Source organism: Salmo trutta, chromosome 34 (genome assembly GCF_901001165.1).
Source record: "Salmo trutta chromosome 34, fSalTru1.1, whole genome shotgun sequence".
Classification (NCBI taxonomy): Eukaryota; Metazoa; Chordata; class Actinopteri; order Salmoniformes; family Salmonidae; genus Salmo; species Salmo trutta.
Genome location: NC_042990.1, coordinates 6717510 through 6731337, shown reverse-complemented (window position 1 = coordinate 6731337; position 13828 = coordinate 6717510). Strand labels below are relative to the sequence as shown.

At 44.5% G+C, this 13828-nt stretch overlaps 1 protein-coding gene across 4 annotated transcripts in view; it reads left to right on the top strand.

Moving 5' to 3' along the window:
• The window catches only part of samd12 (sterile alpha motif domain containing 12), a 130278-nt gene that overhangs the window by 92424 nt on the left and 24026 nt on the right, over nt 1-13828 (top strand). For 3 of the 4 annotated variants that reach the window (XM_029731468.1, XM_029731469.1, XM_029731467.1), the window contains exon 5: nt 318-683. The exons of the other annotated variant lie outside the window; for it this stretch is intronic. In XM_029731468.1, coding sequence (XP_029587328.1) covers nt 318-541 — 224 coding nt within the window. In that variant the 3' untranslated portion in view covers nt 542-683. Of the gene's footprint in view, nt 1-317; nt 684-13828 lie in introns of those variants that run through there. 4 annotated transcript variants of the gene reach the window in all.

Below are 13828 nucleotides of genomic sequence, written 5' to 3'. Positions count from 1 at the left end.
GAGATATCCATATTGCAATATTTTAAAACGCCACTCAGCCGCGTGCAACATCCGTTTTTCTAGTTTACTCTGTTTGTCGTCTCTCCCGCTCTCCTCTTAAGGCTTTCTCACGCACACAAAGCCTCACTCCGTCACTCAAGCAGCGCAGTTCCTCCTCCCCGCTGTTAGATTTATTATACGTTTGCATGCTGTTCTGTTAGGTCGTGCAGTCAACACATTGTTCCAAACATGAACGACGCTGCTTTCCACTTTGCTTCTTAGTGCCTTCAGAAAGTATTCACACCCCTTGACTTTTTCCTCATTTTGTTGTGTTACAGCCTGGGAGAGAGAGAAAGAGGGGGAGACGGAGGAGTTTTTCGGGGCTAGTGACTCCACAGAGGACAGGAGCCTGCTGAGCGGAGAGCTCAGATATAATGAGGCCTCTCAGTTCAGCCTCTTACTCCAGAGTAAATGCATTCTATTCACTAAAGACTCCAAGGAAAGACACTACCCCCTGAAGACTCCTTTTGCAGCGCCTTCAGAAAGTATTCACACCCCTTGACTTTTTCCAAATCTTGTTGCGTTAGACTGAATTTTAAATGGTTTAAATTGAGATGTTGTGTCACTGGCCTACACACAATACCCCATTATGTCAAAGTGGAATTATGTTTTTCAACATTTTTACAAAATAAAAAATGTAAAGCTGAAATGTCTTAAGTCAGTAAGTATTCAACCCCTTTGTTGTGGCAAGCCTAAATAAGTGCTTAAGTTGCATGGACTTTCTCTGACCGATGACATGACATACAGCCCTCTGTGTGCAATAATAATGTATAACATTATTTTTGAATGACTACCTCATCTCTGTACCCCACACATACAATTATCTGTAAGGTCCCTCAGTCGAGCAGTGGACTTGCAGTGAATTTCAAGATTCAACCACAAAGACCAGGGAGGTTTTCCAATTCCTTGTAAAGGGCACCTATTGGTAGGAGAATGAAAAAAACAGTCATTGAATATCCTTTTGAGCATGGTGAAGTTATTAATTACACTTTGGATGGGGTATCACCCAGTCACTACAAAGATACAGGCGTCCTTCCTAACTCAGTTGACGGAGAGGAAGGAAACCGCTCAGGGATTTCACCGTGAGGCCAATGGTGACTTTAAAATAGAATTTAATGGCTGTGATGGGAGAAAACAACTGAGGATAGATCAACAACATTATAGTTCCTCCACAATACTAACCTAAATGACAGAGTGAGAAGGAAGCCTGTACAAAATAAAAAAATATTGCAAAGCATGCATCCTGTTTGCAATAAGAATAATGTGCAAATATTGTACAATCCAGGTGTGCAAAGCTCTTAGACTTACCCAGAAAGACTCTGACATGTATTGACGCTGCGGTGAGAATGCTTATGCAAATGGTATATTTCTATATTTCATTTTCAATAAATGTGCAAAAATGTCTAAACATGTTTTCACTTTGTCATTATGGAGTATTGTGTGTAGATGGGCGAGGAAAAATGTCTATTTAATCCATTTTAAATTCAGGCTGGAATAAACCAAGGGGAATAAAGGCACTGTATATCATTCTATTTCTAAAATTCCAAAACTTCACCCAAGTGTTTTGATCTATATCGTAAGTCAAATCGCAATCACAATATTTAGTTAAAAAAAGCCGTTTTTTATATTTTTAAATGTATTTATTAGTCCCCTGTCGTGCAGCCCTAGTGCTCGTGCAGCCCTAGTGTGCGTGCATACGTTTATGCATGCGTGTGTAAGGGGGTGTGGACTGGGCCTCAGAGAGAGAAACTCTGCAGAAGGAGTGTGGAGCTGCCGCCCAGCACAGTGTGTGTAGAAGTCCTGTTAACCTTCATTAGCCTCCTCCAGTAGAGAGAGATTAGCAGAATACAAATGCCATTTTCTCAGGTCTCCATTGAATAGCCTTCTCCTCTCCACAGAACTGCTGACGAAGGACCTACAGAGAAATATGATTTTTTTGGGGGGGGGAGCAGGTGTTTACAGACTGCTAAGCACCTCTGCTTTAATATATTATATGCAAACTATTAATGATAGGAATACATGAAAGGTATTTGGCAGGTGTAATAGAGAGCATTTTTGTGGTGTATGGTGGCTGACAGAGGTGGCTGTTGGGAGTGTTTGACCTTGAAGAAATAAGGTCTTGGACTCTTACATATTTGATCTGTTTGACGTGCCATGCCATGTATTTATAATGGAACATGACTTATATCAATGGTCAAGCCTGGCAACATGTACTTTAATGCAATATAGATGGGCAAGTTCTAGTTCAAGTACCACCAATTCTACACTGTCATTAACGTGTGAACATTTTACTGGTGGTTGGTATTGTGAGTCAGAAAGCCTCGGTCTTCATTCCATAGAAGAGCCACAGGTAGGGAGTGAGTCTCATTAGCTCTGTTCCCTTTCTCCTCTTCTCCATCAGTCTCTCTCCTGCCGTCGTCTCCGCTCTCCTCTTTTCTTCTCAATCACTCGCTCTCTCTCCTCCCATCGTCTCTCTCCTCTCTATCGGTGTCTCTCTCCTACACAGCAGCGGTGTCTGACCGACTGATAGCGCATCCCTGGGCTAGGAGGAACACGCCCACTCTGTCTGGGCTCTGCTCTGCAGTACCGCTAGCTAGATGTCAGCAGGATTATATTTCAGACAGGGAGATGTTCCAGGGAGGCCGGACTTGTTTCTAGCTGTGGAACTGCAATGAAAGTGAACAGAGTCGTACAAGAAACCAGTAGCCTACCATCATCTGATATCATGCTATAGCACAGTGCTGATGTAGTTATTGGCAAAGATACACGTGCGCACAAACACACACACAGACTTCTCTGGATCCAGAGTGACTGCAGTTAACTAGTTTGTATGTTAGAAAACTGCTTTATGATTCCCAGGGGCCTCTTTGAATAATCTATAGGGAACTGTCTACCCTGTTCAAATGGATAGTTATTTAAGCTTGCTAGCCTACGTTACGCCTGACTGCATATCACTGGCAGCATAAATTGCAAAACTTTACTTGACGTTTGCTCTTCATCGCCCCTATTTTTGGCAACTTCCCAATGTACTCTGTGTGTAGGTGTGCAGGACGGTGTACGTTTGCAGTCATTCTAATCACTCTGGTACCTTGGCCATTTTTACTGACTTATTCCACATACTATGTCATGGGTCTGGAGGGAGAGACTTGTCACTGGAGAAATTAATGCACTTTACCCTGAGAGCCCAATGACTCATATGTGGCAACCCTACACACACACACACACACACACAGCACCATGTATCGCTCTCCAGAGGGGAACCATAATCTAAATCTGTTGACAGCGAAACAAGGAGAAAAAACGCAGACTGGAATGAAGTCAGTCTCAGGGGTTTGAATGTTGAACGGGTTAGGATCTGTGTACAGGGAAAGTAACAGCCAATCTGTGCTGGAACTGTTGGAACTATGACCCACATCCTGGCATCTGTGGCCTGTGAAGTAAAAAAACATAATTTAGTGTGAGTGTGGGTGTATGCTCTGTAATAGCTTACAGGTGATATACAGTAAACTAGAGTTGTTCTGTTGTTTCCAAAGTATAGGCGTAACGTAGGAAGATCATAGTTTGTGCTTTCTGCGTCGTGCCATGTAAATCCAAACCCACAGTTAGCCCCAGGTTTAATTTAGCGACACCCTGTCTCTATTCTTTTAATTGTTTACATACAATGTAACTGTAAACAAGAGTTTGGCGTCATCAAAAAGCCGAACTGGTCATATAAAAACCTATGTTTACCCTGTCTGCATTTCTCTGACTGACATGACATACAGCCCTAATTTTCGCGCTCTCCCTCTCTCCCCATCTCTCTCTCTTTCTCTCTCTCTCTCTCTCTCTCTTCCTCGGAGCAGTGTGTGTGTGTGGTGGCGTTACGATGATGATGTAAACTGCTCTGTTTTAACATGGCAGCTCCCAAATTGCCCTGAAGTGGCTCGTTGTGTAATTGCAGGTTGGGGCAAAAAAGGGAAGGAGTATGGAGTCAAGTCGCTCCTCGGGCGGCCAAAAAAGACTCTCCTCTCCTGTCTTAAACTCTCCTTAAGTGACTTGTCTAGGCCGACGCCTCCATCACACCCACACCTTGAGTAAGATCTCCAGGAGCCAGGCAGCAATTACCCATCAGCCAGGTTGGTGGTGTGTCTTGCAGGGGAGGGAGCGTGAGGTGGTGGAGAGAGGGGAGAGATGGAAAGCGGGAGAGCGAAACAAAGCAAGACAAGGAGATGGAGAGAGAAAGAAAACGGGGGGGGGAGTATCTGTCAGAACCAGGAATTGTGCCGCCGTCACATTGCCGTCAACCGGCAGCCATCGCTGATAAAGACAACCCAGACAAAGGATCTTCATGTGTATCCCCTCTTCCTCTCTTGTCTCTCCTTTCTACCCTCCTCTTGCTTTGTTGCCATTGTCACCCGCCCTACCTCCCCCACTTCCTACAAATTAGCGCCTGCATTTACCCATCAATCAGTAGACTGAGGGCTGGAGTTAGGAAGCAGATAGAGGGAGAGAGAGAGCGGTATACACCGTCATTCTCATTAGGGTTCCGTCCTACTCTCATTCATACACACACACACACCGACGTGTTATTTTGGGTGATTTCCGGGACCAGTTGGTGCACTACCCGCCTGCTCTCCACTGATCCATGACGGCAAACGTATTTTTTCCTTCAAGTCTTAATGAAGAGTGAAATCCTGTTGGTTTACGCTGGCGGGGTTTATCCTCGTTTTTTCGTCCAGTCTATCTTCGTTCCCCTGCGATCAGGGTAGACGGAGTACATTTTAATCATGCAATGCATTTGCAGAGCGCTTTTCATTTACAGATGTTAATCACAAAGCTCTTTACAATGAGAGCAACCATTTAAAAGAAAAGCTTTAATAGAAGAGCTAAAAAAAAAAACATTAGGCGAGAAATGAAAAGTACTAAACAGGATACACAAAATAATAGAGGCGACAAGGACAAAACAATAGAACTTGAAGGTAAGGTATTTAGAGTGCCTTTTTCCAAATGAGTGATGATTCATTGAAAGATGTAGTGAAACAAATAATGTTAGTTAGCGTGCTTGGTTTGACATACTCATGCTCTTGTGAGGACACATACCTGGATGCACTTGGCCAGATATAGTTGAAGTCAGAAGTTTACATGCACCTTAGCCAAATACATTTAAACTCAGTTTTTCACAATTCCTGACATTTAATCCTAGTAAAAATTCCCTGTCTTAGGTCAGTTAGGATCACCACTTTATTTTACGAATGTGAAATGTCCGAATAATAGTAGAGAATCATTTATTTCAGCTTTTATTTTTTTCATCACATTCCCAGTGGGTCAGAAGTTTACATACACTCAATTAGTATTTGGTACTTATTGCCTTTCAATTATTGAACTATGGGTCAAAAGTTTCGGGTAGCCTTCCACAAGCTTCCCACAATAAGTTGGGTGAATTTTGGCCCATTTCTCCTGACGACAGAGTCAGGTTTGTAGGCCTCCTTGCTCGCACACGCTTTTTCAGTTCTGCCCACAAATTTTCTATGGGATTGAGGTCAGGGTTTTGTGATGGCTTACCTTGACCTTGTTGTCCTTAAGTCATTTTGCCACAACTTTGGAAGTATGCTTGGGGCCATTGTCCATTTGGAAGACCCATTTGCGACCAAGCTTTAACTTCCTGACTAATGTCTTGAGATGTTGCTTCAATATATCCACATCATTTTCCTACCTCATGATGCCATCTATTTTGTGAAGTGCCCCAGTCCCTCATGCAGCAAAGCACCCCCACAACATGATGCTGCCACCCCTGTGCTTCACTGTTGGGATGGTATTCTTGCAAGCCTCCCCCTTTTTCCTCTAAACATAACGATGGTAATTATGGCCAAACAGTTCTATTTTTGTTTCATCAGACCAGAGGGCATTTCTCCAAAAAGTACGATCTTTGTCCCCATGTGCAGTTGCAAACCGTAGTCTGGCTTTTTTATGGCGGTTTTGGAGCAGTGGCTTCTTCCTTGCTGAGCGGCCTTTGAGGTTATGGTGATATAGGACTGGTTTTACTGTGGATATAGATATTTTTGTACCTGTTTCCTCCAGCATCTTCACATGGTCCTTTGCTGTTGTTCTGGGATTGATTTGTACTTTTCTCACCAAAATACATTCATCTCTAGGAGACAGAATGCGTCTCCTTCCTGAGCGGTATGACTGCTGCGTGGTTCCATGGTGTTAATACTTGTGTACTATTGTTTGTACAGATGAACGTAGTACCTTCAGGCATTTGGAAATTGCTCCCAAGGATGAACCAGACTTGCGGAGGTCTACAATTTTTTTCTGAGGTCTTGGCTGATTTCTTTAGATTTTCCCATGATGTCAAGCAAAGAGGCACCGAGTTTGAAGGTAGGCCTTGAAATACATTCACAGGTACACCTCCAATTGACTCAAATTATGTCAATTAGCCTATCAGAAGCTTCTAAAGCCATGACATCATTTTCTGAAAATTTCCAAGCTGTTTAAAGCCACAGTCAACTTAGTGTATGTAAACTTCTGACCCACTGGAATTGTGGGTCAGAATTGCAAACAATTGTTGGAAAAATTACTTGTGTCATGCACAAAGTAGATGTCCTAACCGACATTAAAACTCAAAAACTAGTTTTAATGACTCCAACCTAAGTGTATGTAACTTCCAACTTCAACTGTACATGTTGAAGCGCCTAAGTATAGACACTCTTACCAAGTCATATTCTCATTCTTATCAAGCCATATTCTCCCGCATAGGTTTTAGGTGTCAGTGACATTAGTGCAAGGCTGAATGTTAAACATGGACTTGCTAATTGGTCAGGATGGGTGATGATGAGCCAATGTGAGATGGGCATGGCTTTAGTCTTCCAGTCCTAGTTGGTATGCTGTACAGTCAGTTCCACCCAGGAGCTTTAAAATCTGATTCATATTGAGTTAATGACTAATTGTTCTTCCTGAGAAATCTAGGTGCATTTTCAAATTAGCACCAAGGCACTCTTGGGGAAAAATACATAGTAATTAACACTTAAATAAATAATTAACACTTTGAATTTTTCACTAAATGCCAGATTTCAGGACATGATCTACTCTACTGAAGGTACTGTCAAAGAAAGTGCTGTTGTACTTCAAGCATTTCTCTTTCTCGCTCAATTAACCATTTTAACATATTTCGTATATATTTTTGAAATATTTTTTAAACCTCAACTCCTGCAACCCACCTCACCCAATGTGGTATGGATCTGCTATTTTCTTTACTTTAGAACCGGAACCCCCAACAGAAGCTAGCCAGCTAACTAGCTACTAGCTAGTAGTCAGCTAGCGGTCGCCAGCTAACCTTTTGCCCGGACAACTCCTGCCAGTCTGCACAGCATGATTCAACCCAGTCCACATCTCCGGATTCCTACCGCAAGCTCTGAACCTTTTCACCTGGATCATCGCAGCTAGCTAGCTGCTATCCGAGTGGCTACTCCTGGCTAACGTCTCTGTCCCAAAGCAAGCACCAATTAGCCTGGAGCTAGCCTATGCTAGGCCCATCTCACGGCTAGCTGAAGAGGTCCATCAGCCACTCCTTGGCTACAATACCTATTTTGCCAATTGACCTGGACCCCTTTTACTGCCGATACAGAGCCTCGCCGATCCTTCACGACTGGTCTGCCGACGTAATACGCCCGAGGGGGTTTTCAACAGGCTCCTCCGTCACTACGTCCCCTGAATGCCCATCTGCTAGCCGCGGCCCGCTAGCTGTCTAGAGCATATCGGACTGTTAGCTGAAGAGGCCCAAAAGCCAATTTTCTTGGGCTACAATACCTATTTTGCCAATTGTCCTGGACCCTTCTACTACACGGAGCCCTGCCGATCCATCACGACTGGTCTGCCGACATAACCACCCAAGGGGGCAACAACTGACTCTTCTGTCGCGACGTCCCCCTAAGGCCCTTCTGCTAGCCCTGGCCCGCTAGCTGTCTGAATCGCTGTGTCTCCAGCCTGCCTAGCAACCCACTAGACCCCATGATCACTCGGTTCCGCATGCCTCTCCCTAATGTCAATATGCCTTGTCAATTGCGGTTTTGGTTAGTGATTATTGTCTTATTTCACTGTAGAGCCTCCAGCCCTGCTCAATATGCCTCAGCTAACCCTTTTGTTCCACCTCCCACACATTCGGTGATCTCACCTGGTTTAAATGGTGTCTCTAGAGACAATAACTTTCTCATCGTCACTCAATGCCAAGGTTTACCTCCACTGTATTCACATAATCTTGTCATACTCTTGTTTCATACTCTTGTCTCATACTCTTATCATACTCTTGTCTGTACATTATGCCTTGAATCTATTCTTCCGTGCCCAGAAACCTGCTCCTTTTACTCTCTTTTCCAAACATACTAGATGACCAGTACCCTTATCCTACTCCTCCTCTGTTCCTCTGGTGATGTAGAGGTTAATCCAGGCCCAGCAGTGCCTAGCTCCACTCCCATTCCCCAGGCACTCTCATTTGTTGACTTCTGTAACCGTAAAAGCCTTGGTTTCATGCATGTTAACATTAGAAGCCTCCTCCCCAAGTTTGTTTTATTCACTGCTTTAGCACACTCGGCCAACCCGGATGTCCTAGCCGTGTCTGAATCCTGGCTTAGGAAGGCCACCAAAAACCCTGACATTTCCATCCCTAACTATAACATTTTCCGACAAGATAGAACTGTCAAAGGGGGCGGAGTTGCAATCTACTGCAGAGAAAGCCTGCAGAGTTCTGTCATACTATCCAGGTCTGTGCCCAAACAATTTGAGCTTCTACTTTAAAAAATTCACCTTTCCAGAAACAAGTCTCTCACCGTTGCCGCTTGCTATAGACCACCTTCTGACCCCAGCTGTGCCCTGGACACCATATGTGAATTGATTGCCCCCCCATCTATCGTCAGACCTCGTACTGTTAGGTGACCTAAACTGGGACATGCTTAACACCCCGGCCGTCCTACAATCTAAGCTAGATGCCCTCAATCTCACACAAATTATCAATGAACCTACCAGGTACAGCCCCAAATCCGTAAACACGGGCACCCTCATAGATATCATCCTAACCAACCTGCCCTCCAAATACACCTCTGCTGTCTTCAACCAGGATCTCAGCGATCACTGCCTCATTGCCTGTGTCCATAATGGGTCTGCGGTCAAATGACCACCCCTCATCACTGTCAAACGCTCCCTAAAACACTTCAGCGAGCAGGCCTTTCTAATCGACCTGGCCCGGGTATCGTGGAAGGATATTGACCTCACTCCATCAGTAGAGGATGCCTGGTTATTCTTTAAAAGTGCTTTCCTCACCATCTTAAATAAGCATGCCCCATTCAAAAACAACAACACTCCAGACCTGACTGCCCTTGACGAGCACAAAACACATCCTGTGGCGTACTGCATTAGCATCGAATAGCCCCCACGATATGCAACTTTTCAGGGAAGTTAGGAACCAATATACACAGGCAGTTAGAAAAGCAAAGGCTAGCTTTTTCAAACAAAACTTTTCATCCTGTACCACAAACTCCAAAAGGTTTTGGGACACTGTAAAGTCCGTGGAGAATAAGAGTCTTCGAAAGCCAAGTTAAGATCACCGACCATTTCGAATCCCATCGTACCTTCTCCGTTATGCAATCTGGTTTTCGAGCTGGTCATGGGTGCACCTCAGCCACGCTCAAGGTCCTAAATGATATCATAACTGCCATCGATAACAGACAATACTGTGCAGCTGTATTCATCGACCTGGCCAAGGCTTTCGACTCTGTCAATCACCACATTCTTATCGGCATACTCAACAGCCATGGTTTCTCAAATGACTGCCTCGCCTGGTTCACCAACTCCTTCTCAGACAGAGTTCGGTGTGTCAAATCGGAGGGCCTGTTGTCTGGACCTCTGGCAGTCTTTATGGGGGTGCCACAGGGTTCAATTCTCGGGCCGACTCTTTTCTCTGTATACATCAATGATGTCGCTCTTGTTGCTGGTGATTCTCTGATCCACCTCTACGCGGACGACACCATTCTGTGTACTTCTGGCCCTTCTTTGGACACTGTTAACTAACCTCCAGACAAGCTTCAATGCCATACAACTCTCCTTCTGTGGCCTCCAACTGCTCTTAAATGCAAGTAAAACTAAATGCATGCTCTTCAACCGATCACTGCCCGCACCTGCCCACCCGTCCAGCATCACAACCTTGGACGGTTCTGACCTAGAATATGTGGACGACTACAAATACCAAGGTGTCTGGTTAGATTGTAAACTCTCCTTCCAGACTCACATTAAGCATCTCCAATCCAAAATTAAATCTAGAATCGACTTCCTATTTCGCAACAAAGCATCCTTCACTCATGCTGCCAAACATACCCTTGTATGTTTGGCGATCCTTGACTTCGGCGATGTCATTTACAAAATAGCCTCCAACACAAATTGGATGCAGTCTATCACAGTGCCATCTGTTTTGTCACCAAAGCCCCATATACTACCCACCACTGCGACCTGTATGCTCTCGTTGGCTGGCCCTCGCTTCATATTCGTCGCCAAACCCACTGGCTCCAGGTCATCTATACATCTTTTGTAGATTAAGCCCCACCTTATCTCAGCTCACTGGTCACCAAAGCAGCACCCACCCATAGCACGCGCTCCAGCAGGTATATTTCACTGGTCACCCCCAAAGCCAACTCCTACTTTGGCCTCCTTTCCTTCCAGTTCTCTGCTGCCAATGACTGGGACGAATTGCAAAAATCACTGAAGCTGACTCATATCTCCCTCACTAACTTTAAGCACCAGCTGTCAGAACAGCTCACAGATCACTGCACCTGTACATAGCCCATCTGTAAACAGCCCATCCAACTACCTCATCCCCATACTGTTATTTACTTTTTTTGCTCCTTTGCACCCCAGTATCTCTACTTGCACATTCATCTTCTGCACATCTATCACTCCAGTGTTTAATTGCTAAATTGTAATTATTTCGCCACTATAGCCTATTTATTGCCTTACCTCCCTTATCTTACCTCATTTGCACACACTGTATATAGATTTTTATATTGTGTTATTGACTGTATGTTTGTTCATTCCATGTGTAACTCTGTGTTGTTGTTTGTGTCGCACTGCTTTGCTTTATCTTGGCCAGGTCGCAGTTGTAAATGAGAACTTGTTCTCAACTGGTGAAATTCAAATTAAAAAAATTTACATTAGTAATTTGGCAGACGCTTTTATCCAGAGCGACTTACAGTAAGTGCACAATTTTAAGGCAGCTAGGTGAGACAACCACACATACCAGTCAAAGTAAGCTAAAATATCCTAAATAAAGCAGCTATCAGAAATGTCAGCGCTAGTAACAAGAGACAAGTGCAAGTGTTCGTGCAAGAAAGGCAACGGTGTTGTTGTCTTTCGGGGGACTTCCTTAAGATGTCTACAAAGCCTACGGTTCTATACATTCTCCTAATATATGGGTACATGAAATAAGCATAGGCTTAAGGATCACACTTGCAGCTATAAATGCATAATCATTAGATACACATTAATTGTCAACCCATTTTACAATGCTCTGTATTTACATAGAGGCTAGATGCTAGGTACTGCATCTTTATTCTGCACTAGTAGGTAAACCTCTGTTTCATCGGGGGAACTCTCCAAAATAAAGAGTCGGTTTGTTTATTTCTTTGTTTTGAGGTTTTGAATTAGATTAAACATTTTGTGCACAATAAAAATTCAGCGACTTACAGTAATCTTTTGTTTTCTGCCCCTAATAGAATTGTGTGGGAAGCAATTTCCTGTAGAAGGAGTGATTATCATAGGTGCTTAGGTAGAAAATTGATTTACAATTGTCTCCCTGCTACACTGCCTTCATTCAAGGCTCTCAACATATAGTCGGGAGGGGGGGGGGTAAAAGAAGGCGATATAAAGAGAAAGATGTGTAATTGCATATCACAGATCACGCTTGTGTCCTCTGTTCTCATACCCTCTTCCCTCACTCTAGTTTTTATCTCTCGCTCACTTTTACTCCCTCTCTCCTACGGCCTTCTCTCTCTCCCGCTCTTTCACCCACCTCTGTTTGTTCCCCTCCCTCACTTTTACTCTCTTGCTGTAGTCCATCTGTCTTCTCTCTCTCTCTCTCTCTCTCTCTCTCTCTCTCCCCCCACACACACAGTTACCAGTCCACACACTCTTACCAGTCCTTTATTTCTATCCATATCTCATGCTCTCATCCATAGCTGATGCGGCCTAATTTTTACATTTTAACATCACCTAGCAGGAGGAGCAAAGGTAGGTGTGTGTGTGTGTGTGTGTGTGTGTGTGTGTGTGTGTGCGTGTGCGCGTGTGTGCTGCTCGGGTGGGTAGATGGGTGCAGCCTTTCCTCTCCCTCCTTAGCCAAACAAAGGCTTTGCTCATTCATACTGGGCCCTGATTGGCCGGGGGTGTAGGGGGAGGAGCAGGACAGATGTCTCAGGCTGTGATTAGTCAGAGGCGTGTGGGCGGTGAGAACAGGTGACACATTGGACTGGAACGCGTGAGAACGAACAGCACCACGCTGATTAGTCATCATTTGAGCACAAACTGTTCCCTTTTTCTCTTTCACTTCTCCATCAGACCATTCCTGATTCCACTGCTGAGGCTTATACAGTTGAAGTACTCAAACTGTTTTACTCACTGATATGCTGTTCGATCAACAACCGATATGATTGTTGATATTTGTCGAGTGATTCCCTGTCATATCCAATAGACCAACAGTGGATGAGATGAGTTCCACCCCATACTGTCCACAGGTATTTGTGTAGTTGGAGTGCTACTGTATATAAATCTAATCCCTTAGTACTTATAGCAGTATCTTTTACTAGTACTGTAGTAGTATCAGTCAACATGTTCCATTTGCCCCGCCAGTAGTCTCATTTACCAGCTGTGCGTGTTATATGACTGTCTATACCACTTGCTTGCAGATACCATACTGACATCAGCCTCCCTCTGTGTCCTTAGTGTCGATTGGCCTGACCCAACAACATTATGTACCCACAGGTATATCATATTTTATACCAGAGCTACTGTCCTGTAACAGTGTAGCACCACACATCACTGAACAGCTCCATAGAGTTCTACAGCAGAGAGGCCACATTGACTTGAGAGCACGCTGGGACATGCTGCAGTGGTGGATGGCCAATGACGGCCTTGATAGGTGACACTTACTCCCCCGGGGTCTCTCCCCTCCCCGCCACATATGAATATTTATCCCACGTTAGCCGACAGATGCCCCCGCCGATATCCACCGGGACCTACACATAGCTGACACTTACATAATATCCCGTTTTACCACAGGTCGATATACTTTGAGAGGCCAGTTTATTAGGTACACCCATCTAGTACCAGAACGGCCTGAATTCTTCAGGTATGGAAATGTTGCTCAGTTGGTATCAAGGGACCTAACTTGTGCCAGGAAAACATTCCCCACACCACTGCCAACATCCTGTACTGTTGACACCAGACAGGATGGGGCCATGGACTCATGCTGCTCAGGCCAAATCCTGACTCTGTCATCATCTTGACGCAACAGGAACCGGGATGCCGTTCTGGGCACCACTGTTGTACTGTGCTGTTATTTGCCAGTTTATGGCCGGCCTGTTAGCGTGCACGATTCTTGCCATTCTCCAACTTCTCATCAATGAGCTGTTTTTGCCCACAGGGCTGACCGCTGACTGGATGTTTTTTGTTTGCGTGAAAAGTCTGCGCGTCTGGCACTGACTATCATACCACGCTCAAAGTCGCTTAGGTCACTTGTTTTTCCAATTTTAACATTCAACAGTAACTGAATGCCTCG